Source organism: Lissotriton vulgaris, chromosome 7 (assembly GCF_964263255.1).
Source record: "Lissotriton vulgaris chromosome 7, aLisVul1.2, whole genome shotgun sequence".
NCBI lineage: Eukaryota > Metazoa > Chordata > Amphibia > Caudata > Salamandridae > Lissotriton > Lissotriton vulgaris.
This window is the reverse complement of record NC_141695.1, coordinates 1,163,913,147-1,163,938,154: the sequence shown is the minus strand read 5'-3', so window position 1 is coordinate 1,163,938,154 and position 25,008 is coordinate 1,163,913,147. Positions and strand designations below refer to the sequence as shown.

General features: G+C 42.4%; 1 protein-coding gene across 1 annotated transcript in view; it reads right to left on the bottom strand.

Annotated features, from left to right (window-relative positions):
* The window catches only part of LOC147703097 (E3 ubiquitin-protein ligase RNF14-like), a 138,759-nt gene extending 123,477 nt beyond the window's left edge, over positions 1–15,282 (bottom strand). Inside the window, exons 1-2 of the mRNA XM_086931635.1 lie at positions 15,213–15,282; positions 5,158–5,315 (exon numbers count right to left, since the gene is read on the bottom strand). Coding sequence (XP_086787761.1) covers positions 5,158–5,311 — 154 coding nt within the window. The 5' untranslated portion in view covers positions 5,312–5,315; positions 15,213–15,282. The remainder of the gene's footprint in view (positions 1–5,157; positions 5,316–15,212) is intronic.
* Between the last annotated feature and the right edge of the window lie 9,726 nt (positions 15,283–25,008).

Genomic DNA, 25,008 nt, shown 5'->3' with positions numbered 1-25,008 from the left:
AGGGTGGGGCCAAGCTTTAGTTATTGATTATATATTTGCAACTATGGCTTTTTCATTGTGGTTCTCACAGGGCTACATTAAAGAGACAGAGAAGGTGGGTCATAATGCAGTAATCATTGTAGGACATTTCCCGGCGCTCAAAGCTAAAACTCCATCTGCCTTTATAGCAATCAGCCAGCATTCTAATGATGGCCTCAGACTAGTTTGGTTATTAAACGAACCCACAACCACTCTTGGTTTGCTTCTAGGGAATCATCAGACGGCATTTTGCTGCCTGGCAGAAGAGAGTGGTGATCTTCTGTTAGCTCATTATGAAAATCTATGTTCAAATATTACGAAACATTTACTGAAGCCAAGCTGGCATGTTCAAGGGTTTGACCAGCTTTGCTCTGCGGCTAAGAAAGGCGACATCTACTGCCCCAAAAGATCTTCAAGAGATATGGGCAGCTAAGAAGCACTATAAAAATATATTGAACCATCAGAAAGAGGTCTTGTGGGGAGAACATGGAGGCTGCTACCTGAGCTGCTGCTTGTGCCCAGAGCACCCGCGCCCCCTTCCTGAAGTCCGCCTGATTGCAGTGACAGGCTTGCTTCCTCCCTTGGGGGCTTGTTGCTTTGGCTGAGGATGTGCATTGGAGCTACAATGGCTGTGGATTCTCCTCGTCCGACTCAGTGGTTGGAGGCCGCCCTGGAGCTCAGGAGGGGCCGCAGAGCAGCGGTTTTGGGGGGTCCTCCGGGTCAGTAGCGGCAGTGTCAGGACCTGTCGACCCCTTGGCGCTCCATGGAGGGACGCGCTCAGCGAGGAGATTCAGGAGGAGCTAGTTCCAACCAGCAGCGTGGCTTTGGAGCTTTCAGCAGCAGAAGCAGGTGCAGGGGGCCCAAGGGGTGCGGGCTAGTCCATTACTCCAGGTGAGACCTGCTATCGCTCCTTTTGCTAAGGGAAGTAAAAAAGGCAAAAAGCGTGGGGGACCACCCTGGGGCCAGCTCAACCAAAATCGGGGGGGGGGGGGGGATACCAAACAGTCCCTCAAGGAGACTGGTAGGGGGAGCAGTGGCAAGAGTCAGGGAATCGGGGGTCCCCTCAGCGTTGATGCAGTTGCCAGCAGCTCTGCATGTTAGTGGCATGAGGTCAAAGGCAGGAGCATTAAGGCAGGAAGGGCCAAAAGTAATTCCCTTGACTATAAAGTTAGGATCACCCCTTCATTGAGGTCATACTTCAAAGTACAATTAGCTCTGTCACATGCTGTTGAAGTATAGACGGGGTATGGTCCATTATCACAATTTGTAATCTATCAGAGCTGTGCCACAATGGATAGGGACAAGAAGGGATATGTATTCTTAAAGATAAAATGTAAGTAGGAATGATACTGGGTAAATTTACGGTGTACACGTGCTAAGATGTGACATTGCTGTAAGTCTTGACCTAGAATATTGTAATTCCTGTTATGTTGTATGTGACTTGTATCATTATGATGCAGTTGGATGGGATTCTATGCCCAGCGATGTAATATATTGCAACCCTCTAATAAAAGTATGTTAAAAAGTACAAACGGCGGTACTGGACTTTGTGAAGCAGGGGGAGGCCCTCAGAAGGGGGTCAGCAGGGCAACTGGCTTTAAAACCAGCCCCGGATTGTATGGAGGCCGCTGGAGGCTCCCTGCCTCCGGCCTCAACTCCAACTTTCCTTAGCGAGAGTTGTATAATGGGGGTTCCAGATATAAAGGAAGACACCGATGGGCAGATGGCCTTGGCACCTCAAAGGGCAGAAGCTGTGTACGACGGTGGGGTAGATAAAGGCTCCAAGGATTATGAAACAAGGGGGCCCTCAGTGGCTTCTTTGGAGGTTATTTTCTCCATGCTATCGGAGGACATTCGCTATCTGCAGCCAATCAGGGAGAGATTAGGAACTTCTGTGAGTCGTTGGAGAGAAAGGTGGATCTCCTAATTACAAGAACCAAAACTTTGGAGACTACGGTCGGAAAGTTATAAGATCATCTTGGGACTGCATAAGCCGATATCCAGACCCTCAAGAGGGAGGAGGTGGCCCTTCGTGATAGGTTGGAGATGTTGGAGAACAACTCTTGAAGAAGCAATCTGCGTATTCTGAGTGTCCCAGAGGGGAGTGAAGGGGCTGACCTCAAGTCTTACATGGTCGCACTGCTGAAAGAATCTTTGCAGCTTCGAGATTCAGAGGAGGTTCTGACTAGAGACATCCAGAGAATCCATAGGGGCCCTTTCTGCAGAAATCCCAACAGAATAAAGCCCAGGAAAATCCTCATGAACTTTCATACATACTCCCTAAAGGAGAAAATCCTCAATATGGCCTTAAAGGTGAAATCATTGAAGGCTAGGGACTTGTCTTTTGAAATCCGCTCTGACCTCGCCAGAGTTACCCTCGTTAGACAATGGGAATTGGGCAGGAAGCTGGGGGACTTTAAAAAACATGATGCCGTGGCTCAGTTTAAATTTCCAGCAACTCTGAAAATTATGCACAAGAACAAAATGCATAATGTTAGATCAGTGCAGGAGGCGGACGAGCTGTTCGAAACCATGGGGAAAGGGGATCCTTAACGGGTGTATCCATACCCGGGGGTTCTGGCACCGGTTTGGACTTATGTGCTGCTCAGGGCAGTCCACGTTAGTGGATCTCTAAATTCTCCCCTCTCTCTCTGCTCAAACATGATATGACATGATTGAGATAACTATATAGTCACTTATTTTTGGGTTTCTTTTTCTTAGTCTGGCTAAAACTTCTTTTCTCTTTTTCAAATTTACACACAAAAAGATGGGGGGAGTTGCTCCGGGAGGCGCATCTGGACTACGTCTGTCCATGGCAATAGGGAGCAGAGGGTTTCTACTGTTGGGAAGAGCGGGGGAGTTCGGTGGGAGCACAGGGCCATAAAACAAAACATATCCTCGTTCACCTTAGTGTCCATTCAATCGGCCGCGGCTAGGTCACTATTGGTCTGGTGCTGGATCCTTCTGTGTTTTAGGTTTAAAGTATTTTATTCAGTACCAAAAACATAGAAAAACAAAAACATACAGAAGGTATGTAGCATTAGCGTGGGTTGGGCACAGCCACACCCACAGCGGTACTTCTGCAGAGGATAAATCGACCACGGGCCAGCCCATAGTTATGTTATGTTATAGTGTGTTTTATATAGCGCTTGGCTACTCCGAGGAGTGTCCCGGCGCTTTAAACCCAAAACGAACAGGGAGCAGAGGCAAAAGGGGGGGGGGGGGGGGAAAGACTACTGAGCGAACAACCATGTCTTCAGATCCTTCCTGAAAGCCAACAGGGAAGGATTCCTTCGGAGACTGACCGGCAAGGTATTCCACAACTGGGGCGCTAAGCGCCTGAAAGACCGGCCGCCAACCCTCTCTCTTCTTATGACCGGGAGCAAGGCCAGAGCCAACGACTCAGACCTTAATGATCTAGTAGGTTGGTAGAAGTCCAAGGAGCGCCTGAACCGTGGATTTTCTGTGAGCCAGCGAAAGAAGAGGGAGAAATTTACGAAGCATCTTAAGAATGCCGAAGCATCTCCCTGTAAGGCTAAGGATCTGGGGCTTCATAGACAGATGATTATCAATCTTTAGCCCCAGGTTCTTGGCCGATGTAGAGGCAGCCGAATGAGGAGACATATTCTCAGGCCACCAGGCCTGCCAAAGTGGCCCTGCTGGACACGCATTGTTTGCAGTATATCGTTACATTCCCTTCCCAAACTCCCCCCCAACCCCAACTCCCAACTCCCCAGGTCCCCTACCCCCCCTCCCGCCGTCCAGTGTACAAATCATCCCAAGGCCACCACCAAGCTCGCTTACAAGTGGAGGGGTGACTCGCCCAGTTACTCAGGGGTTCTGCTTGGATGGGTCCGTGAACCTCAAGAGGCGAAGATATCTAGGACAGGTGAGTTCCCTAAATTCAGTGAGTAGTAGAGAGTGGAATGGTTGCCAAAGCTCATCAAATTGCTTTATATCCCCCGCCACAATGAGTGATAGTTTCTCCATGCCTAATACTCCTTCTGTGTTTTAACCTTGTCAGGGATCTTCGGCTTAAACCCCCATGAAAATAATTCAGTTCCTGTCCTGGAATGTTAATGGCTTGCGCATGAAGTCCAGAAGGGCAAAAACTTTGCAATACCTAAAAGACTCTCCCGCGCAGGTCTTCATCCTCCAGGAAGCTCATCTCCTTAAGGAAGAGGTCACTGAGATACTCAAAAATCAAAAATGTGTGGACTTTTTTATCTGCTCAAATCCAACTGCCAATATAAGGGGCGCCGCTATACTGTTTAAAAACAAGCTAATGCCTGTGTCTAAGACTTTCTGGCTGACCCATGTGGTAGGTGGGTAATTCTGAAGGTGATTTTCATGGGCTTTCTGCTCAGCTTGGTCGGCTATTACGGCCCAAACCAAGTTGATCCTTACTCTCTTAAAACATTTTTTTGCATCTCCTAGACTACCCTGACCCGGTTATTATGGCTGGGGACCTCAATATTGTCCTGAATCCTAAACTGGACAAGTCAGCAAGTGGCAGAGCTAGGGTTCCTTCTTGGTCCCGAATGTACCTGCAGTCTATGATGGCACAAACCGGCCTCTGCAATATCTGGAGAGAAAGATCGGGCCATCAGTTAGGAGTCTCATACTGCAATGGTAAATATGGCCATAAGTCGAGAATTTACCATATTCTGGTCAGCCAATGTCTGAGGGGCAAGGTCAAGGACATCAGATACCTAACTCCTCAAATGTTTGATCTTTCCACTGTACGTAGGCACCGATACAGTGTCACAGTATCAAAGTACAGAACAGCATTACCTTTCTTCTGGTTGATCATTAGTCACTGTAAGTCTATTTGCCCTGTTTATGGGCGCAGCTGATCCTCAAGCTCCACAAACCCCCTCACCTGGGCAAGAGCTGCTTCTGGGAGTGATGGCTGTACACAAAATTTTCACCAGCAAGCCATGGGAAGGGTTGTATGCATGGCTCAAGGCTAGCATTGTTTTTGTTTTTTTGGCTCTGCTCATAAGGAAGAACTTGATCAATGTGAGTGTAGAATTTATGACATCTAAATAAGATAAAGCAGAGCGCCAAAACGTTTAGTATTGTCCTGAGCACCTACAACATACCCAGTCCAGTGCTGAAAATAGAAAATTGTCTCACCACTAACAAATATTCTGAAGTCCTTGGGCAACTCTATGCACACTTTTATCTGTCCGCTCTGGATACGCGGTGATCCTTGGAACTCATCATCTCCATAAATATGACTCAGGGCCAGCATCTCATCTTCCTGGGCATCCTTGTCTTCTGACGCCATTATCCTGCACATGATGAATGGTGTGTACATCATTAAATTATGCAAAACATTTGGTATATATAATCACTATATCAACTTTTGAGGGTGTATTGACAATTATACACTTGACAAGTGATAACTTTTCTCCACAGAAACTCCTTTGTTTCTTACTTATCATTAGGCTTGTCCTAGATCACGAAACAGCAGATTAATTTTCAAGAAGTCAGACCAATCACTGCACATATGTGATCCACCAGTCAGAGGCATTCGTTAGTTTCAATATATAAATATAAACACATCTAGTTCTCTGTCTTTGCTTTCGATTAATGTGATCAGGAACCCTTGACCGGGAGCTCTTGCTCTGCTAAAGCACCTTAGCCTTCACAAAAACACAGAATAGATGTAAAAAAACAGAGGTGAGAATGAAGAGGAAGAGGAACATTTGCCTCTGGCTTTTAGGGATGATTTGATGCATGTAATAACTTTCCTCTTTATTAATATCATTGAAGTTGAAAGAATTTGTTAAAACAGTTTTGTTCTTTTCCCTTATTTTTCCAGTCCCACAAGGTAGCAAATGCTGTCCTCTCACAGCTACATATACACAGTGCATGATTGCTGTAGATCGTATTAAGCGAGGAGCATTCTGCCGCTCAAAGCATCCCAACCGGCCCACTCGAGGCCTCTCTAGTCTATTGAAGGCTGTGGTACATCAATGAGAAGACAATTCAGAGAAACTTTTCAAAACCATGTGTCTCCGCCTTGAGGCATCACATTTCCATGCAGCTAGTCTTGGTACACTAAATGCACAAAAGGTATCAGATGTTCAAATCCTTGAGCTTCGTGCCACAGGAGGCATTCTTCAAATGCATCTATTGAAAGAGACATATCAGGGAGACCTAGAATGTGACAAAACTAGGTATGAAGAAAACCTTGTAGGAGAGCTAGTACTGAGTGAGAAGCAGGGGTTCTTGAAAGAGGGACAAAATGCAATGCTGCAGATGGAGAGAGGGGTGGAGATCCAGACTGTGGGTGAACAGTCAGAGAATGATTGGCTGAGGTTAGGTTTTTTCTGTTGAAGGCTGAAGGTTTTCAGGAGCAGTTCATCAGGGCTATGGAGTGAGTGAGATCCCTTTCGATCTCCTGGCCAGGTAGTGAAGAAAGGAGCGGAAGGGAGGAGTTTGAGAACTAAAGTTGGCAAGAAAAGAGATCAATATACCGTCAATGGGAAGCCATCCTAGAAAAGTGAATTCCAAGTGATATGGTCAAACTGTTAGCTGCCCAAACTAATTAGGCTGTTGCATTAAATGCTGCTTCAAAACCGCAAGGTGGATATGGGCAATTCCTGTCAAAATTGCGTTAGCATAATTGAGTCTGTAGAGGACTAGGGTTCTAACAGGGGTGAAGGGTACTATTCCATAAATTCCTTATCTGGTACTGAGTGTTTCTGGCCATGCAGTTAATGTTTCTGTGAAGATTGATACAGTTGACAATAATGAAACTAAAGAATTTTGAGCTATCAGTGATGGCTTATAGTCTGTTGGTAGCATCAAACCAGTTTTAGACAGGAGTGAACGAGCGAGGAGGATCACATGAGAAGAAATCCAGTTTGGCAAAGATTATGTTTTCAGTGCTGAGGAGTCACCCGTTTTGTACGATTACCAGAGTCTACACTAAGGGAGTGACACTGTCTCAAGAGGAAACCTTCTCCTATCATTAGTAATCATGAGCCAATGAATGAGTCTTTAATAAGGTCACCATGCAGTTAGAAATACAGATCTTTATGTCAAAAAGTCAGCCAACGTATTCACATTTGTGGTCTGGGTCCTCAACAACTCGGGTGGATGAGGGATCAGTAGGGTAGTAGATCTTACTATTTCAAAAGGCTCTTTGGACAGTTTTAGGCAAAATCTATTTGGTGTTACATGGCAGCAAATGTAAATTTGAGGTAAGTTTCTTATAGATTCTCCGTGCAAAAAAAACGTTTTTCTAGAATGGCTGTCAACAGGGTTGGCACTTTATGTTGTGTGTTGTATTATTTTCTTCATTGTGCTCTCTGGAATAACAGTGTGCTGATTTTCTGTTCTTCCGTATTTTTTCTCTGAAGGGGTGAACAAAGTTATGGTTTCAGACATAATATCATTACAAGTAGCAGTGAGGGTGTACACCTTTTGATCAATAAAAAGAGAGGGAGAATAGAAGAGGTGCATTAGGTAATATTGGTAAGATTTAGGATTTTTGCATCACACCCAGTTGGTCTTCGCTAAGGGCTACCCATTGGTTCAGGATTTGAAAGACATGGAGCATGGAATTTGGCAACTGAAATGTAGTCATTCACAGACGATATTTTGTTTGGGAATAGTGAAATATGGGGCAAACCTTTAATGTGCTTGGGATTTAAGTAACATTGAATATGCTCATTTTATAAAATGAAAGAGAATATAGAGGTAGAAGGATCATTTGGATTTTCACAATACAGATGGAAATAAACCACAAATATATTGTTCTTGGAGTGAGGGCGAGGAGTGGAGACATATTTTATTAATTGTTCGATGGATTTGATCGCTATGTATGTGAAATACAGCTGATTCAGGTGGAAGATAAAACCATAGGCTTGAGTTTCACAACCAAGCCAAAGGACTTCAGGATTAAGGGCAATAATCACGTCAGCAGTATCATCGGATGTTTATCTGCATTTTTAAAGTAAGCAAAACAGAGAAGAAGGAGTTACCATATTAGTGGGGAAAGTATTGAAATTATGTTTGTGGATAATGGAAGGCGTATGCCCTAGAATACAGGGGTCAGCAGTATTACGGGGAATTGTGCGGTAATTATCGAGCAGATCGGCTGTGTACTCTGGAGGAGGAGGGAATGGGTCTGCTGGGACTGGGGGATTTGTTGCTACTTTACTGCTTAAAGAAAACAAAGATGATTTGATGTTGCTCCTTTTTAGTTCAGTCTCAGACGTAATGGGAAATAAGTGATGCAGCTCATCAGTCTGAGCAACTTTGAGAAACAAGCTTGCGGTTTTTTGGCACAAGATACATTGGCTGAAAAAGGATAAAGTGCCGTAGAAGACACTACACCTCGTTTTTAGGGAGCATAAAGTCCTGCGAAGGCAACAGATTATAGTATAGGCACAAGCCAAACATAACGGCTGCCTAATGGCATTCATCAAAAACATGCAATCAGACAGCTTTTTCTTGCAAGCTTTTTCTTGGACATGTAAGTCCATCAGTATCTTCATAAAAGTGCTGTTTCTTAAAAAATATCTCCAATTTCTCTCACGACAGCGTGGGGAGGTCACCTCCAGTTGACACGTGCCACCATTTTCTCAAATAAATCATCTGGCAGGTGTTAATGTGAGCAGTCCCATAAGAAGCTCTGTCTGTAGACCTTGCACTGTGTTTCATAAGTAAAGGGGAAGAGGAGATTGCCTAACGGCTAGGGTGGCCAACCTCGAATCTGGGAAACCGCGTTCGAGTCTCGGAAATGACGCTGAACATCCTGTGATTCTGGGCAAATCACTTAATCTCCCTGTGCCTAACAAAAATTAATGTGTCCTCATGTAACGCAACTGGTGCTATGTAAAGCGCTTTGATACCCGATAACTTCAGGTCAAGTTCGCCCTACATAAAACTCTGTAAAAAAATAAAAACGTTCTGGGAACTGGTAAATATAGTTTACAATGATGTTGATACACTGGATGCCATTACAAAGCGGACATTGCAACGACTGTGCTGCTACATTGCATACCATAACACAGCAAGTCATTACAAGGACTTGCTGTAGGGGGCAGAATTTATTGGATTTTAAATCCAATATCCTTCCCTACTGTTTCACAGACTGGAGTTGAATAGGAAATTACACTATTCCAAAATCCAGGACCCCTCTACAGCAAGTCGATGTAATGATTTGCGTTGTAAAGGTATGTGGGGTAACAACGCGGTCGTTGTAATGACTGTGTTGTAATAGCATGCTTTCTATCGCATACATTTGGGACCCCCTCTATAGTTGATTTATGACCAGGGAAAACAGAGGACAACATCTAAGAAAACATAATAAAGTTCCCCCGTGGCCTATTCATAATTTCTTATAAGGCATGGCTGATATAGTTAATCAGTAAGCCTTCAGATTAACACAGGTACACAAGTTTTTTTATCTAATGTTTTGTATTTTATTCATTTTTTTCTTTTTGTAGTATGTCAAAAAAGACGGCGTTTTCCTACCAGAAGAGACGGGGCGTGATGGCTATATTTGCAACTACGAACAGAGAGATTTTCATGATTGAGAGACTGTGGAAGTAAATGAACACACAGTGGTGTCTGACAAGTTTGAAGACCCCGAGTTATAGAGAATAATTTAACGACGGATAAAAAGAATAAAACCGAAGCCTTGCCAAAAAAGTCCTTCTTCTTGTTGCCTAATTGAGAAAAATTGACAAGTATAGCCTCTGAATTTATTGACTCGATTCAGCCCTGGGCATACAAATTTCGATTGCCTGAATGATTGAAAACACATGATCTGATTGTACAAGTGAATAAAGAGAACCATACATTAGACATCCGGTCATATTTAGATTAAAGGTACCCTGTACACACACGTTGAGGAGAAAAACTCTTTCTTTGTTGGTCCTGAGGAAGGTGGTATAAGCCCACCGAAACGCGCGTAGACCTGGCGTGGAGATTCACGATTAATATCTGTGTTACCGCAACCTTAGAAACTGTTTGGGTTGCAAAAAGAAGGGTGTAAACCGTATGAATGAGCAGGTGTGAATGTGGATAAGTGTGTGCTAGACAGGGTGCTTGTGTTCTATTGTAAAAAATTGCTCCTGATGTATATATTGTATTGTAAAGATAAAGGAATTGTCTACTGAATTTTAATGTTGAAATGATTATAATTAATATTGATGAATTTATGAATATATATGGAAAACAGTAAAAATAGAAGAAAAAAGTATTTTTTGATATACTACAAAAAGAAAAAAATGAATAAAATACTAAAAATTAGATAAAAAACGTGTGTACCTGTGTTAATCTGAAGGCTTACTGATTAACTATATGAGCCATGCCTTGTAAGAAATTATGAATAGGCCACGGGGAACTTTATTATGTTTTCATTGCATGCGTTCTAAACACATGCATTGTAACATGGCCTCTTCTGGGAACTAGGGTAATAGGCGCTGAAACAGAAATCTAGAACTTGATCATAACAATATTGAATAGGAGGCTAAGAGCTAAGGGTGGTGGACTTTGAAGATCCCAGAAGGCATTCATAGACTTTGAAACTAAACTATAATCTCTGCGATGAAGCTTGAGGTAATATTTGCACATGGAAAATTGGACGCAAATCGCTACCCTGGAGATTCTACAGTACTCAGCCTTGCATGATGGAGAGGTACTAAACATGAGGTAACGTAGTTTCTGTGCAATGAGGTACAATGCACAATACGACCTTCTTTATTGAAGGTTACTGATGTCTATACTCTCCCTACAGGGAGCTTGGATGGATGTCTCACCAACAGGAAGCTGTACTTAAAAAATATGAAAGAGCGAAATAATCCCTCCTTAAATGTACAAGCAGGAAAAGGAACGATGAATAAACTATTTGCTCTTCCTGACTATGATATGAGACTAAGCAATTCAGTGAGCTGTAAAAATTATGTTAGTGTTAGAGGTTGGGTCTCTATTAGGCAGATATATGCACCCTGCCCAAGTAGGAACCACAATCATAGTCAGGGTAAGCTAAATACACACTAAAAGATAACCTGTGCTCACCCTCTGGTAGCTTGGCATAGAGCAGTCAGGCGTATCTAAAGAGGCAATGTGTAAAGTATTTGTGCAGCACGCACACAGTAACACAATGAAAACACCATAAAAAGACTCCACACCAGAATAGAAAAATAGACAATAATTTTATGAATACAACTGGAACAAACGACAATCTAATAGGCAGAACCAGAGTTAGACACTTTTAAAGAATAAATAAAAAATATTGTGCTTAGAGTCATAAAGCGCCAACTGAGGACATCTGGTCGCACTTGACCAGGCAAATCCAAACATTCAGGCTGACCGCGATGGAGCACAGGTCCGATACAGAAACCAGCCTTTGGCTGCTGACAACAGTACTTTAGGAGGGGGCTGCATTGACTCGAGAGGAGAGGAGCAGAGAGGCGATGCATCATCGACGTCGATTCGTAGAAATCATACAGGAGGCTTTGTGATCGAGCAGTGCACTTGGGGAAAGCTTTGTTGTCAAGCAGCACTGAAGATGGCAATGCCTTATCATCGAGCCACAAGCGCTGGGAAACTGGGAAGCTTGAACATCGAGCAGCCCAGCACATAGGCAATGCGGCAGCGTCTGGTGAAATGCACCGGTTCCGATCAGCGCAATGGTGGAGATGCATTGGCGTCGAGAATTGCAGCACAGATAACCTGGATGGATACAACTTGACAGGGCAGGGATTTACTGATGCCAAAGTCCAGGTGCTGTTGCAGGATTGCAGGAAGTCTTTGATGTCCCTGAGATTTCAGAACATTGGGCAAGCCAATTTACCCTTGAAGTCACTCTGGGTTTAAGTGATATTGGTCCAGTCCCTTTCCTCAGCAGGGCAGAGGACAGCAAACAGCAGGCTAGCACAGCAGAGCAGAAAAGCAGTTCTTCCAGGGCAGCAGTCCAGCAGAATGGCAGTCCTTGTAGCAGCACATCAGTCCTTCCTCCTGGCAGATTTCTTCACAAGTCCAGTAGTATCTGGTTTGAAGGAGTTAAAGACCCAGTACTTATACCCAGTTGCGCCTTTGAAATGGTAGTGACTTCAAAGAAGGATAATCAGCCTTTGTGTGGGAACAGGACTTTGCCTATTCAGGTACAATTTTTAGATCCTTCCTCCTTTCCTGGCAAGGAAGAACCATCAGAATGCAGATGGACATCAGACACACCTATCCTTCCTGGTTTTGCGGCTTTCTAGAGGGAATGCACAACGTGAAGCTGTCACCCACCCCAGACGTGTATTGGAGACAGGCTACAGGCCCACAGAACAGTGAGAGCAGAGCAATGTCCACTTTCTAAAAGTGCCATTTCGAAATTAATAATGTTAAATACAATTTTACCAGTAAAGAGGATGTATCATTTCCATTCAAAAGACATAAAACTTGACAAAACCACCCCATTCTAATCAGGAATTACAACTTAAAACTCTATTAAGGATTTCTCAATGTTAACATATGAGGGGAGTAGGCCTCACTGTAGTGAACAATGAATTTGGGTGTTTGTCACTACCAGGACATGCAAAACTTAAAGGTCCTACCTTTTACCTACCCAGCACCCTGCCCTATGGACTACTTGGGGCCTACCGTAGGGGTGACTTATGTGTAATATAAGTGGAGTTTCAGGCTTGGCAAAGGGTTTTGAATGCCAAGTCGAAGTCGCAGTTAACTTCACACATCAGGTCCTGTAGTGGAAGGCCTGTGACCGATTTGAAAGTCTACTTGTATGGATGGCACAATAAGTGCTGGAGGCGCACTGGTAGCATTGAATTACAGCACCTGGTTATATGGTATACCACTTTACAAGGAACTGATATTTAAATGAAATATGCCAGTTGTGTATACACCAGTCTTACCATGTTTAGGGGAAAAGAAGAGGCGCTTTAGCACTAGTTAGCAGTGGTAAAGGGCTCAGAGTCCTAGGACCAAGAAAAAGAATCAGCAAAAAGCGGAGGTAATCAGGCAAAAGGTTTGGGGGAAGATCAACCTAAGGATGGCAAGTCTAACAGGTAGCAATGCATATAGTCCTTAAAAGAAGTGGCATCCAGCTGACGCCCAGTAAGTGTGCAAGTTGAGTGTAAGGGCAAAGCACACATTTGTCCATACATTTTCACACAAGTGAGCGAGGCACTCCTATAAATGATTAACAGAGCCAATACAAAGGTCATAAGCAAATGGTATTGTGAGATGTGAACAACAGTCTGCCATTAAGGGAGTGGCATGGACTTTGATTTAGCAAAATACCAAAGGTAGGAAAAGTGACAATAGACATCTTGTGACTCATACCCCAGTGATAACACGTTTGACCTGTTATCAAGTTTAATTTGTAAAACAAAATAAAAGTGGAGTTTGCCCAAAGTTTTCTCTCAAAGTCCACTGCATATACTGTTGAATGGTGTGGTCTCCAAACACCATGGCTGCCTTTACTTGATTCTGATTCCTGCCTTTCTTCAGCCACCCTAAACTTCCTGTCTCTTTATCTTACTTTTGAAGGTTCTTTCTCATTCCTGGTTAGTTTCCTGTCTCACTTTTTCCATATTTCCCTTCTTAATTCTTTATCTCTTGTCTGCCTTTCTCTCTCTCAAACTCTTGGTCAAAATCGGATCATGAAAAAATAAGCCCCGTTCTCATAAAAGAGTGCTGATACACACCTGTTGCAACAGTAAAAAATAAACATTTAGCACTACTGCTGTCCCACAATGAACCTCTGAGCTGCCTCCTATTTACAGATGTGGTACTAGGAGAAGAGCAAATTGTGGAAACTACTGAATGCTTACAGGGCTATGAGAGTACTGTTTACTTTCATTCCCCACCTCTACATTCAAAAGATTGAGTTCAAAGACACTGCTAGGGTAGTCTCTACCACTGGCACTGGCTACCTCAGGCGAGGTCCATGTGTAGCTTGGGGCTATATTTAAAGTTTCCTTTACTTGCTGGAAGATGTGGTAACATTGTTTGCAAAATAATATTTCCTTTTCAATAAAAATATTGAACACTGGAAGTATCAGACTTTACCTGATGCATAACCTAATTCAGTACTTTGGCTAATGAGGACATTGCTACTAATCAGTTAGGTTTCCTGAATTAAATCAAGAGCTTGAGATGTCCTTTGCTCTAAAGTAGTATAATTATCTTTTGTAATTGGAACTATTTTACTACATATCATATGGCTTCTGTTAAAATAGCTGATTACAACACATGCTCTGAAACATTCTTGGACAATCTAGCAATAAAAAATAGACAGGCCCTCTCCATCGGAAAACAATATGTTGTTGAGATCAGGGTTGCTTCTTTCATTATATCAGGTATAAATCAATTAAAAAAACTAAGTAAATGAGGATTGGCAAAGCCAGTAGGTCTCACTTTGGCTAACTGGTGAAATGGTTATTTTGATGTTTTATGCAAGCATATGCCACAAAAAGAAAAAGAAAAACAATAAAATATGTTGTCACCTAAATGTGGCACCTTATGCTTGCAAAAAAAAATACATTTAAAAACATTCAACAATACAGCTGTTTTACTAGTGATGATTTTATACAAGTTTCAGTGCTGCCATTAGTTTTATTACTATTGCTTATTAAGGAGACAACAATAAATTGCCATCTAACCAAGTACTCAAATCGCAGGCAACTGAAATATATATATATATTTAACTGTATTTTATTGGTTTCAAGCAAAGAAAAAAACAACATACTGAATGAGTTGACAGTGCCATGCAAATTCCCATGACCGGTATATAACAGAGGCAGCTACAAACAAACAGTATAAAGTATTGTTAATCCTGAATAGTTCTGAGTTCTTGGTTTGCCTTTATGTGCATTGGCAGACGAGATTTGTAAGGCATGAAGAGTGAGTGGTGCTGCAGATCTGCTGGCCAAAAACAATGCTGCATTATAGATTGTGACTTCTGGGCTGTACTTAGAGGCATGAAAATAGGGGATGTTTCACCCCTCCTGGCATGGCAGCTGCGAGACATCACATTGAGCGGCCGAGGCTCTGCCCCCATCATATGCTTTAATTCAGGGTAACGGTTACACTTCCGGCTCCCATAACTCACTGAAATGCTTCAGGCTGTAAGTACGCAGCTTTCTCAAATGTCGTTTTGTAATATGAGAGACACGACCGGTTTGTAGATAAGTAAGTTAAAGAAGGACAAGTACCTGGATGAGGAGGGTCCGCAGAGCCTGCTGTACTCTTGCTTTCCGCTCTCTAAGGAAAGCTCCTACTCCGAGCAGGGTGCGGTTCACAAATTGCCTGTGAGCTGATGTAAACAGAGAGCAACTCTTCCGGGTGACGTCAGTCTGGACGCAGCGTCAGAACACATTATGGCAGCAATACACGACTGATCAAAGAACAGTCTTCAGTGAATCATTGTACCTGCATCCGAGCAGAATGACACCATGACAAGACAAAGTCTGTGAGCGGGGAATCCCCCTCTTAAAGCGGCAGCACCTCGGCATTGGACGGTTCAGTCAGTAATGCAGACAAACGACAAAAGTGGCTAGATTTTGAAAACAGAAAATCAGGATTCCACAAACACATACGTAGGAGTACAGTTTGGCATCGATTTAATGGCACAGAATGACTAAATTGACAGCGTTCACCACCATGAATAGCAAAGACTTGACGAACTAAGGGAAATTAAATAAAATATTTCAAAAGAGTATGAACTGTGCTAAGTAAATTGCTTTGTGCTGCTAATTCAGCAGTCGAGAACATACGAAAACATGTCTCCTCTCTAACTGGGCCATGTGCTTAATTTACTGAAATTAGCCAAGACAAATGGGGAACAAGCATTTACAGTGCAATAGGTCTCACATTTGCGAGAGTTTAAGCTATTGGCATTGTACATGAAATTAACACATAAATAAAAGGCATTGTCATTTATAATGCCAATAGCTCAAACTCTTGTAAATCCTAGACCTTTTTAGTAACTCATTAAAGAAAATAGCACTTACAGACTAAAAAAGACTTACCATGTAAAAACAGAAGTATAAGGGCCAGTCCTCATGGGAGGTTAGAAATGAAGACAAGGTGGTACTGAAGAGGGACTAACAACCCAATAATTAATCAGAAGCCAGCATTTATGAAGGACAATGACTCACGCCAATTACAAATATGGGCGGGGCTTCTATTCCATACTCCAAAACAGCATGGCTTCCAGACCCTAAGTATATGTAATGTACTGGAAACAATGATGCTTCAACAAAGCGAAAGCTGTCTGTAGTGACACCTACAAATGGAAGCTTGAGCTTATTCTTAGCTATATACCAAATAAAGTGCTGAAATTCTGACATACCATGAGCTCCTAATAGCCAATCAAAGGATGGAAAAACAAAGGTAAGCCCAGAAGCACTTTCTTCTAGAGAAGAATTCTAGGTACTTTAGGCAGCACCCTTAGACAGCAGTCACACTAGGATAGTAAGTCTTCGCATTTCTCAAGCTTGGAGAGTCAGATCCCAAAGTAGATACTACTCATGTCTTTGAGTGAAGGAGTCAATGTAAACAAAAGGCAGACTACCAGGCATATTATGGGCTGAACAAGCAGTGATTCATTTGTGCAGGTGGTTGTAGGTGGTGAGTGCCAGCACTCATTTTTGGGACCAGGGACTTATTGTTCACAATGACACATACCTATAGTACAAGGGAGAAAGGCAGAAAGTAGAGAATAAAGGAGAAACAGATTTCCAGCACAGAAGTAGCAAAAGGAGAAAGCAATGATGAAAAATAGCATGCAAGAATGAGGTAAGAGACAGGGAGTTTAGGATAATGGAAGAAAAGCATGCATGTGGAATCACAAACAGACAATCTTGATACTAAGCAATACCCAGTTAAGCAGCACTGGTGGTGGGCTCCTAAAAATTCTGGGCTACTGGCTTTTTTTATCAACGTATTAAGCATTGCTAAGCAGTCTTCCTGAACTGCAGTTGAATTTCCTCCACAGTTCCTCAGAGTGGTAAAATTTCTGCAACAATCTTTTGGGAAACCACAGTTATTCATGGAGAAAGGATCCAATGATTGAGTGCAGAGCCTTGGTTCACCCTATCCTGCATTCTTTACAGACATTTGCACAACTCTTGTTAATGTCTTATTGCAAATTTATACACAGTCATACACAGTACTTAAGTAGAAAAAAAATCAGGTCCCTTATCAGGAAGCCACTGCATCTTGCACCTCCCATTACCCCTGCCAACTCTACCAATGACAGTATCAACACAACTACTAACCATCACAGTCCGACAAGTGTGACGATTCAGACTTTTAATATGTATTAAAAATGACAAATAATTGCTGCCTGCACTATTTTTACAGATTTGGGTGGCAGCTATTAGGCATTTTTAATGTATATAAAATTATAAAAGAAACTGTGTTGCCATGGGACTGGCTGTTATAAGTGCCTGTGCCGAGCACCGGAAACCACCTGGACAAATTAAGAAATGGACATACAGATGGGATAACAAGGTGAACAACGGTTCAGCGTTTTATATGAAACCTATAACCTTGATTAGTGGATTTCAAACTTGTACACTGTTAAATGAAAAATGTTCCAGAATGAGCTGTTTTTTTTAATTTCTCACAAGAAATGTGTTATGTGCCACAATCTACTACAATGTTTGCCTTTTATGCAGAAAGGATAACATGTATTATAGCTTGCTCAGATTAATAGTATACAAAGTCAATTTAAGTTGAATGCCTGGAAGGAGTAAACATATTTACCAATGCTGAAATTCCTGTCACAACCCGAGAGTTCTCAGGCCTTGTAAATCCAACCCAAGAAGTGGGAAAATGGCCATTCAAAGGAGGGTTAATCTTGGAAGTTTGCCAATGTCCTCAGACATGTACAATTTGTCACCATTCACAGACTCCTCTCATTCCCCTTTCCTCCCAGAAATTGGAAGGATCTTTACTCCGGGCAATGGCTTGCATGAATCCCTTTCTAGAGTGGGAAGGTGAGTAGATTACCCCCAGATTTGCTGAGGAATGAGGAAAGATTTTCTCAGCAGGTAAACATATTTTTACCATGGAGAAGAAAAGTCTGCACTTGTACAGATAAATCGTATTCCCATTATTCGGAGTTCTTTTCTATGGAAAGCTTTGCACAGTCACAGTGGGAATAGGATCCGCACAGGAATGTCACATGATCTTTCCTGAACTACGCTGGGTAATTAGAACCATTGTGAGCCTGTTAACTCCGGAAAGTCAGAAAATTATGTCTAAGTGGAAGAAGAGATTTTTGCTTGTAATATTTTGACGTTCTTCCTGAATCAGGCAGAAAACGCCCTCTTTTATTTTCTGTTAAGCCACAATGTCCAAAGGTAACCGTATCTAGAAATAAGCTCTATGTGCCTGTCTTTGTTCAGTCAGCTATGAAAGTGGGCAAATGTGTGACTACGAGGGAGTGGAAATGAAACTGATATGCTACTCTGGCTTCTTGTCTGAAAAGTCAATTATGGAGGTCAGCTACACAATAGGTTTCATCCATCCAGCCTCCCCCGTGAGTTATTGTCTCCACCCAGGGAGGACAAAAGCCTGGCCCCTGGGGAGCATCAAGAGAAGCTTCCCTGCTTGCATTGTCTCTCCACCCCAGCACACCCAGTTTACAGATGGCTGGAAACAAAACAATCTGACTTCATTAAATATTGTTTAAGGAATTGTTCGAGAAAAAGCCTATTCCAATATTATACATGTTGTCAATAGATTTATATGTGTTCCAAAAGTGACAACAGTTGATACTTACAAAATATGGGTGAAAAACAGCAAGAGTTAAGCGCGGTGTGGTCAATTTATAATGCATTCACCATTTTAACCAGGTGCTGTGTAAAAGTACCCCATCACATGATAAGACATTGAAAATTAGATTAATGAATGTTTGTATGTCTTTAATGGACTTTTAATCACTATATTGCTTGATCCAGTATATAATGTGCTATCAGTTTGTGTCCATTTACTGAATTAAAGTTCATGCATTTTCACGTATAGGACTGTCCTTTTAAACTGTCTGGACGAGGATATTAAGGAACAAGCAGCACCGAGACAAGCAATAGAGATGGTGCTGCTCCTCCCTTCCCAAAGCTGGCATCCCGCTAGTGTGTAGAGGCGTGCGCCATGAGCCGTACACGTGCACATAGCCTGTCCGGGCGTGTGCACATCTCCTGTCCCCCTTCAGCAGAAAATCGAGGACAAAAGATCTCGCCAAAGGGCGCAGCGCAAGCGCTGCGTTGCTAGGCATGACCTAAAAAACCAAGACCCTCCCAGCAAACCCAATGTGCCTGGTCACCCTATAAAAGCATCTCTATATACGGGTATGAGCACTAAAGTTCTGGGGGACACGCACAGAAGCAGTCAAGGCTCTCTGGGGGGTGGAAGGAGCTCTGGGTTTCTTTCAAACTGGTTAGTGCTGTGAAAAGGCTGGAGAGGTGGGGGCATTCAAGGAAAACATCAGAAAAGTGATAAGTGGGCTGAGACATGGCTTGCCTCACAGGCTCAAGTATTGGGAAAACGTATTTTCCATTGTTAGACTTTGACCCAACGCAAGCGAAAAAAAGGAGGAAAGGAAGAAACAAGGATGAAGAGGAAGCAAGGAAAACATTGACAAAGTGAGAAAGCAGGGATGGAAAAGAACCGTTGAGAGTGAGCTAAAGAGACAGGAATTGAAGGTGGCAGAAGAAAGATGCATTAGATGGACTCAAGACTAGGTTGCCTTTGGTATTGGCAACCATGGCATTTCCCAGCTCCAGCGGAACACTCGTAAGAAAGTTCTTTGAGCCCAGCATTTATTACAAATTATGTGACTGTTGGCTCATTTTGTAAAATATAACACAGTGCAAAATCAAATCTGAGCCCAGTGCACAGTATATAACATAGCTTTATGGCTAAGCAGCAGAAGATTACATGACACACAATATGACCAGGTGTAGCATAATAATATTGTCGCAAAGTCATCCTGTGCCCTGGGCACCCCCCAACTTTTTGCAGACTGGAACTGGTGTTAACTGACTCTGACTTACCCTGAGCTCTGTTTAACCAGGCCCAGTGACAAGCTAAAAGGAACGCATTAGAATGCAGTTAAGACACCCAACGTACACTATAGTATGGTGGGGTACCCCTGTAATTTGCATGATCTACCCCATAAGCCAGTAGTATGTAAGAGGGCAGGGGATTGAAACTACCTAGAAGTCTCCAGTATCCGGGGGCATGGCAGTTTAGAGGCCAGCAGATTTTCTGAACTAGCATGTGTGCAGTGCTGATGCCTGAGGTCAGTTTGAAAGCATCCCTGGTGGCCAGGACAGCTTTTAAACCTTAAATTGTGCCCAAACTCGACTTTGGGGATAGGGGCCCTTAAAAATGAAAAACCTACCGTGTTTATGCATATTAGGGACCCCCAGGGTCATCCCTAGGTATCCCAGGGGTGGGGGGCCAGTTATCTATAAAGTACGCCCTTATAAAATGAGTTTTTATATGCCTGGGTAAAGTGAAATTTTACATTTCACTCCCCATATTGTGTTAAAGAGCTGCTCAAATTCTACTTTGATGCAAGAAGAATTGGGTAAGGATAATCTGCATGATTTGTGCAGATTCAGAACCCCTGAAGTCTTCCCTAGTTGCACAGGGGATGGGGGACCTGTAGAAATTAGGGAAATACTTATTAAATATGTTTTTATAAGCCCTGGTTCTTGAAAAGTGGCCCAAGTCATTTTCCCCATTGCAAACCCCATGGCCCATAGGTTATCATGGTAGGAACTGATTGATTAATAAATATTGATAGGAGAGGACTAGCCGGACCATTCAAAGACTTCCCAGAATGGTAGTAGTAAATCCAACAATATTATATTGTTGAATTTCTCCTAAAGTGTACATACAAGAAGTTATGAGACTTTCTTGTTTGTAAGTCCAAATTCAGCCTTTCAGTGGTCTGCCCTGATTGGTCAGAGTTAAGTGGTTTAGCCAGGCTGCTGGGAGGGCAGTGTTCTGGTCTATAGGAATGCAAGGCCAGGAGGTGGCGTCATAAACTATGCTCTTCAAAGGCAGAGGGGAGGCCTGGGTTTCAGTCCACTCTGACAGTCTTGACCCAGAGTCAGGGCTAGGCTTAAGGAAGGTATATGCAGATGGTAGGGGGAGAGTCCATGGAAATAAGCCATCCCAGGGGGTGTCTTTAGCCAGATCGTACCTCCTTGCTGGAAAATCAGCCATTATGGATTCGGAAGAATGATGCACTCTGGGACAAACCTATGCCACACTCTACAGGATGAGGTCATAACTATGAGGAGTTGCCCTGCTCTCATTGGTCAGTAGTGACCTGGTGCTTGACCCAGAGAATTTTGAATAAGTATCTGAGAGGGGCAGAGCCCTCCAGATCTGCTGCTTGAAACTTACTGATACAAGAAGTGCCCTGCTGAATAGATTTTGCTGTGCAAGGAACTCTAAGGCCTGACCTCTGAAGACTGCACCAACTGAAACTGCAGCCCTGTGGATTACCTTGCTGCCAAAGGACTCAGGAGTTGAACTCCCTGCAAGCTACAGGTTAACAGAGCTCACCTGGACAGCCCCACAAAGAATTCAAAGCCTGGAGTACCAGTGGATTTGTAAGGGTTTTGTTCAAGTGGATTGCGGAATTGAAGTTTCACACTTTCAAGGACCCTCTTGGAGATTCCAGAACCTTGGATTGTGTGTTGGATACTTTGGGACCCGCAAGCAGAACGCCAGAAGGTGTTCTAACTGGACCCCGCTTGCTGAAGAAGGCGGCCCACTACAGTGGTGAGAAAATTCTTCACAGCAATTTATAAAGGTGTGTCCCTGACAGAGAAAACGAAATGACTTAAAGGGGCACTGTTGGTTTCTAAGCACTAGAAAGTGACTAATCTCTAAAAATTCATATCTCTGGTTCCCTAAAGGGGATTTTTTTCATTTTGGTGTCATTTAAAAGATAAAAATATTACCTATTTTTATAAATTGGCGTTGGATTTTTATTTTGTGTTGTGTCTTAAATATTTACTGAAATGGTGTTTTTAAATGCTTTACATACCTGTCTTTGAAGTTAAGCCTGTCTACTCGCAGCCACGTTACCAAGGGTTGAGCAAAGGAATAATTTTCTAAGACCTATGCTGAGTCCTATCATGTGTTAGTGGCCTTATTGCCAGTGGCAGACCTACATTTGCCCCTACCAATAACCCACTTTCCAACAAATATCATACATGCCTAGGTATAAAAAACATAACATTACATACAACATAACATAAACTTATACCATAACATGCCCATAGCATACAACAGATGTAATTTAAAATGACATAGCATGCCACTAAGCACAATCTGTGTGTACGTTTACAGGTTTTTGGTTTTCACAAACGAATTTATGAGTAGAATCTTTACGACTGTCCTATCTTTTTATGTGTGGAGTTTCTGCCACAGGTGCAGAGACTCCACAATCATAATAATACTAGTAGAAAAATTTGTTGTGAATAAGTCCTTTGTGCTGTGTGTGAGACAGCATAAAATGTTTGTAACCTCCCTGCCTTTATTTTCACATTAGAGGCAAGTTCTAATGAAAGGATTTTATCATTGGCAGAAATAAAGTAAAAAGGAGGTTTAGCCAAAACCAATACCTCCCAACGATGACAAAAATCAATCGTAGTGACACCTCCTTTGTGCTAAAATGGAGGTAAAACGCCCTGTCGAGTTGTTTACCTGCAGAGACTTGAAGCCGGCCCAGAACTGTGCCGGTAGTGAGTATGCGCACTCCTATTTGTTGAATTATGTTGAGCCTAAAATGTTAAATAAATTAATGCCCATTCATGCCTAGTGTGTGCTCAGTGCACTTTGGCACACCGTGCACCTATCTAAAATGTTGTTTTGTAATAAAGAGACACGACCAGTGTTTTTTTCCAGTAAGTTTCCCATAGTAGATAAGTAAGTTAAAGGACAAAAAGTACCTGGCAGAGGAGAGCGCGCAGAGTGTGCTCTAATATCAGAGCATGTCTGAAGTAAGAAAGAGACACCTAGTCACTTCTAACAAATTATAACAGGCAACTAGTAAAATCACCTGGCACCCCTCTTAACAGCTGTCTTTACATGGAAAAATTGAGGAGCTAGAGCTCTAAATCTATAAACTGGAAATACCAGAACTTTTGGGATCCAGCTTCTGCATAGTAAACCGGGCATTGGTGTGCAGCCTGCGTGGATCACTGGTGCTGCATTCTACTTCACAGAGGTGCCGGTTTTCTGAAAAGAATATAAATAACTTACGAGAGACGATCGTCTTCCATTTAAAATATACTATAGATGCCTGTCATTTCTATCTGAAGCCTGATGTAGTCAAAGTGTGTGACCACATTCTTTTCTGTTTACTAATGTACATTTTGTTAGTTTCTTCGCGAGGCCTCACACCCAAAATTGATACTGGGAACATAGAAACATGTAAATCAGTTCACTCTATTGTATTTGTCAGCCTTGAAAAAGCCCTGGGCAATAGGGGACGAAACACATGTTGGGTGCCCAATCAAAAGGCATTCAACGGACTGAAACTAGAAATGTTACCGAAATGGCTATCGCAATTATTTAATGAAAAGACCATCCAACTGATATTAACATTTAAATTGAATATGTTCAAATTTGTTTGCAGTACGTATCACCAACTGTTGATATTCTAGCGTTATTATCTTGCCATGTGTCAAGATCTGTTTTTGAAATTTTCACATCTTACATTATTGCCCACAGCTGACCTAACACTTTGAAAAGGTTTGCATAAGGGTCCAAAATTAAGCAAGTACCTAGCTATTCGGAAGGTATTTTGTCTCATCATCCTGATTACTGTGATGCATTTCAGCAGCATTTCATCCCACCTCCCCCATGTGTTGAAAGTTTCAGGAAGTAGAGTGTTAAACTTTGCTTTTACTTAATATTGTGTAATGCCCTTGCTAGAATTCTTTGAGGGATGAGCCACAGAATATACCATTTCTAAGGCTATCAATCTTTGTTCTGTTGAAAACTTCACTACATCAGTCATGACTGCTCTTAATAGAAAAATAGAGTGACATTACTACTATCCCTGTATCTCCCTTAACAGTCAGTGACTGTTTTTGCAGGTTTTTGCAGGGGTTAGATGCTTTACACTTGCCCACTGTTTAGACACACATTAAAAACAATTTTGATGAGCCACCATAGATGTAAACTGTTCCCAGTATGCACTGCATTAATAATGCCTTATGGGAGTCGATTGATCTAAATCCTAATCAATCATGAGAAAAAATGAGTGAAAAGTACTACTAATTAAACATTTTTAGTACCACATGTAAACCCACTCACAAAGTATAACATCTATAAAATATATAAACGGTAGAGTGGATAGCGACACACTCTAGAGGCACACAAATCTTGAGGACCACTGCCTCTGACAAAGGCCTCAACACATTGTCCCAGAAGGCCATAAAGTTACAGATCAGCAGGGCCACTGGTATTATCTGATTAAGCGGCTGTGTATAATTAAAGATTTGCCAAGTTTGCCGCATAATCCATCATATGCTGCATAATCTGCAGACTTTAACAAAAACAAATGTTTGTAGCTCAAATAGATCAAAAGTTACTAAAACATAGTGAAATGTGTCCCGCTTAGTGGAAAGCCTGTCACATAAGTTGACTGGTCATCTTTCCAATGCTTGTTGCTGTATTTGGGTGTTACATTGGTGATAAGGGGACATTTTTGCTTATACAGCGTTACCATGTGTAAAATTTACAACAAAATAATGTAATGCTATCACAAAATGTGCTACTTTATGCCACAAAATTAGCCTTATCTTGCCACAGAATTTAGTCAACCCTGCCACATACTTAGGTCCTCCCTTGTTGCATAGTCCTAGTGGCCTGCCAGAGGAGTTTTTTTGAGAGAGACCGGCATGTTTTTAGTTCACACTGTTCCATTTTTACTGCCCAGCCTGGCCACACCAGTTACTGCACAGTGGA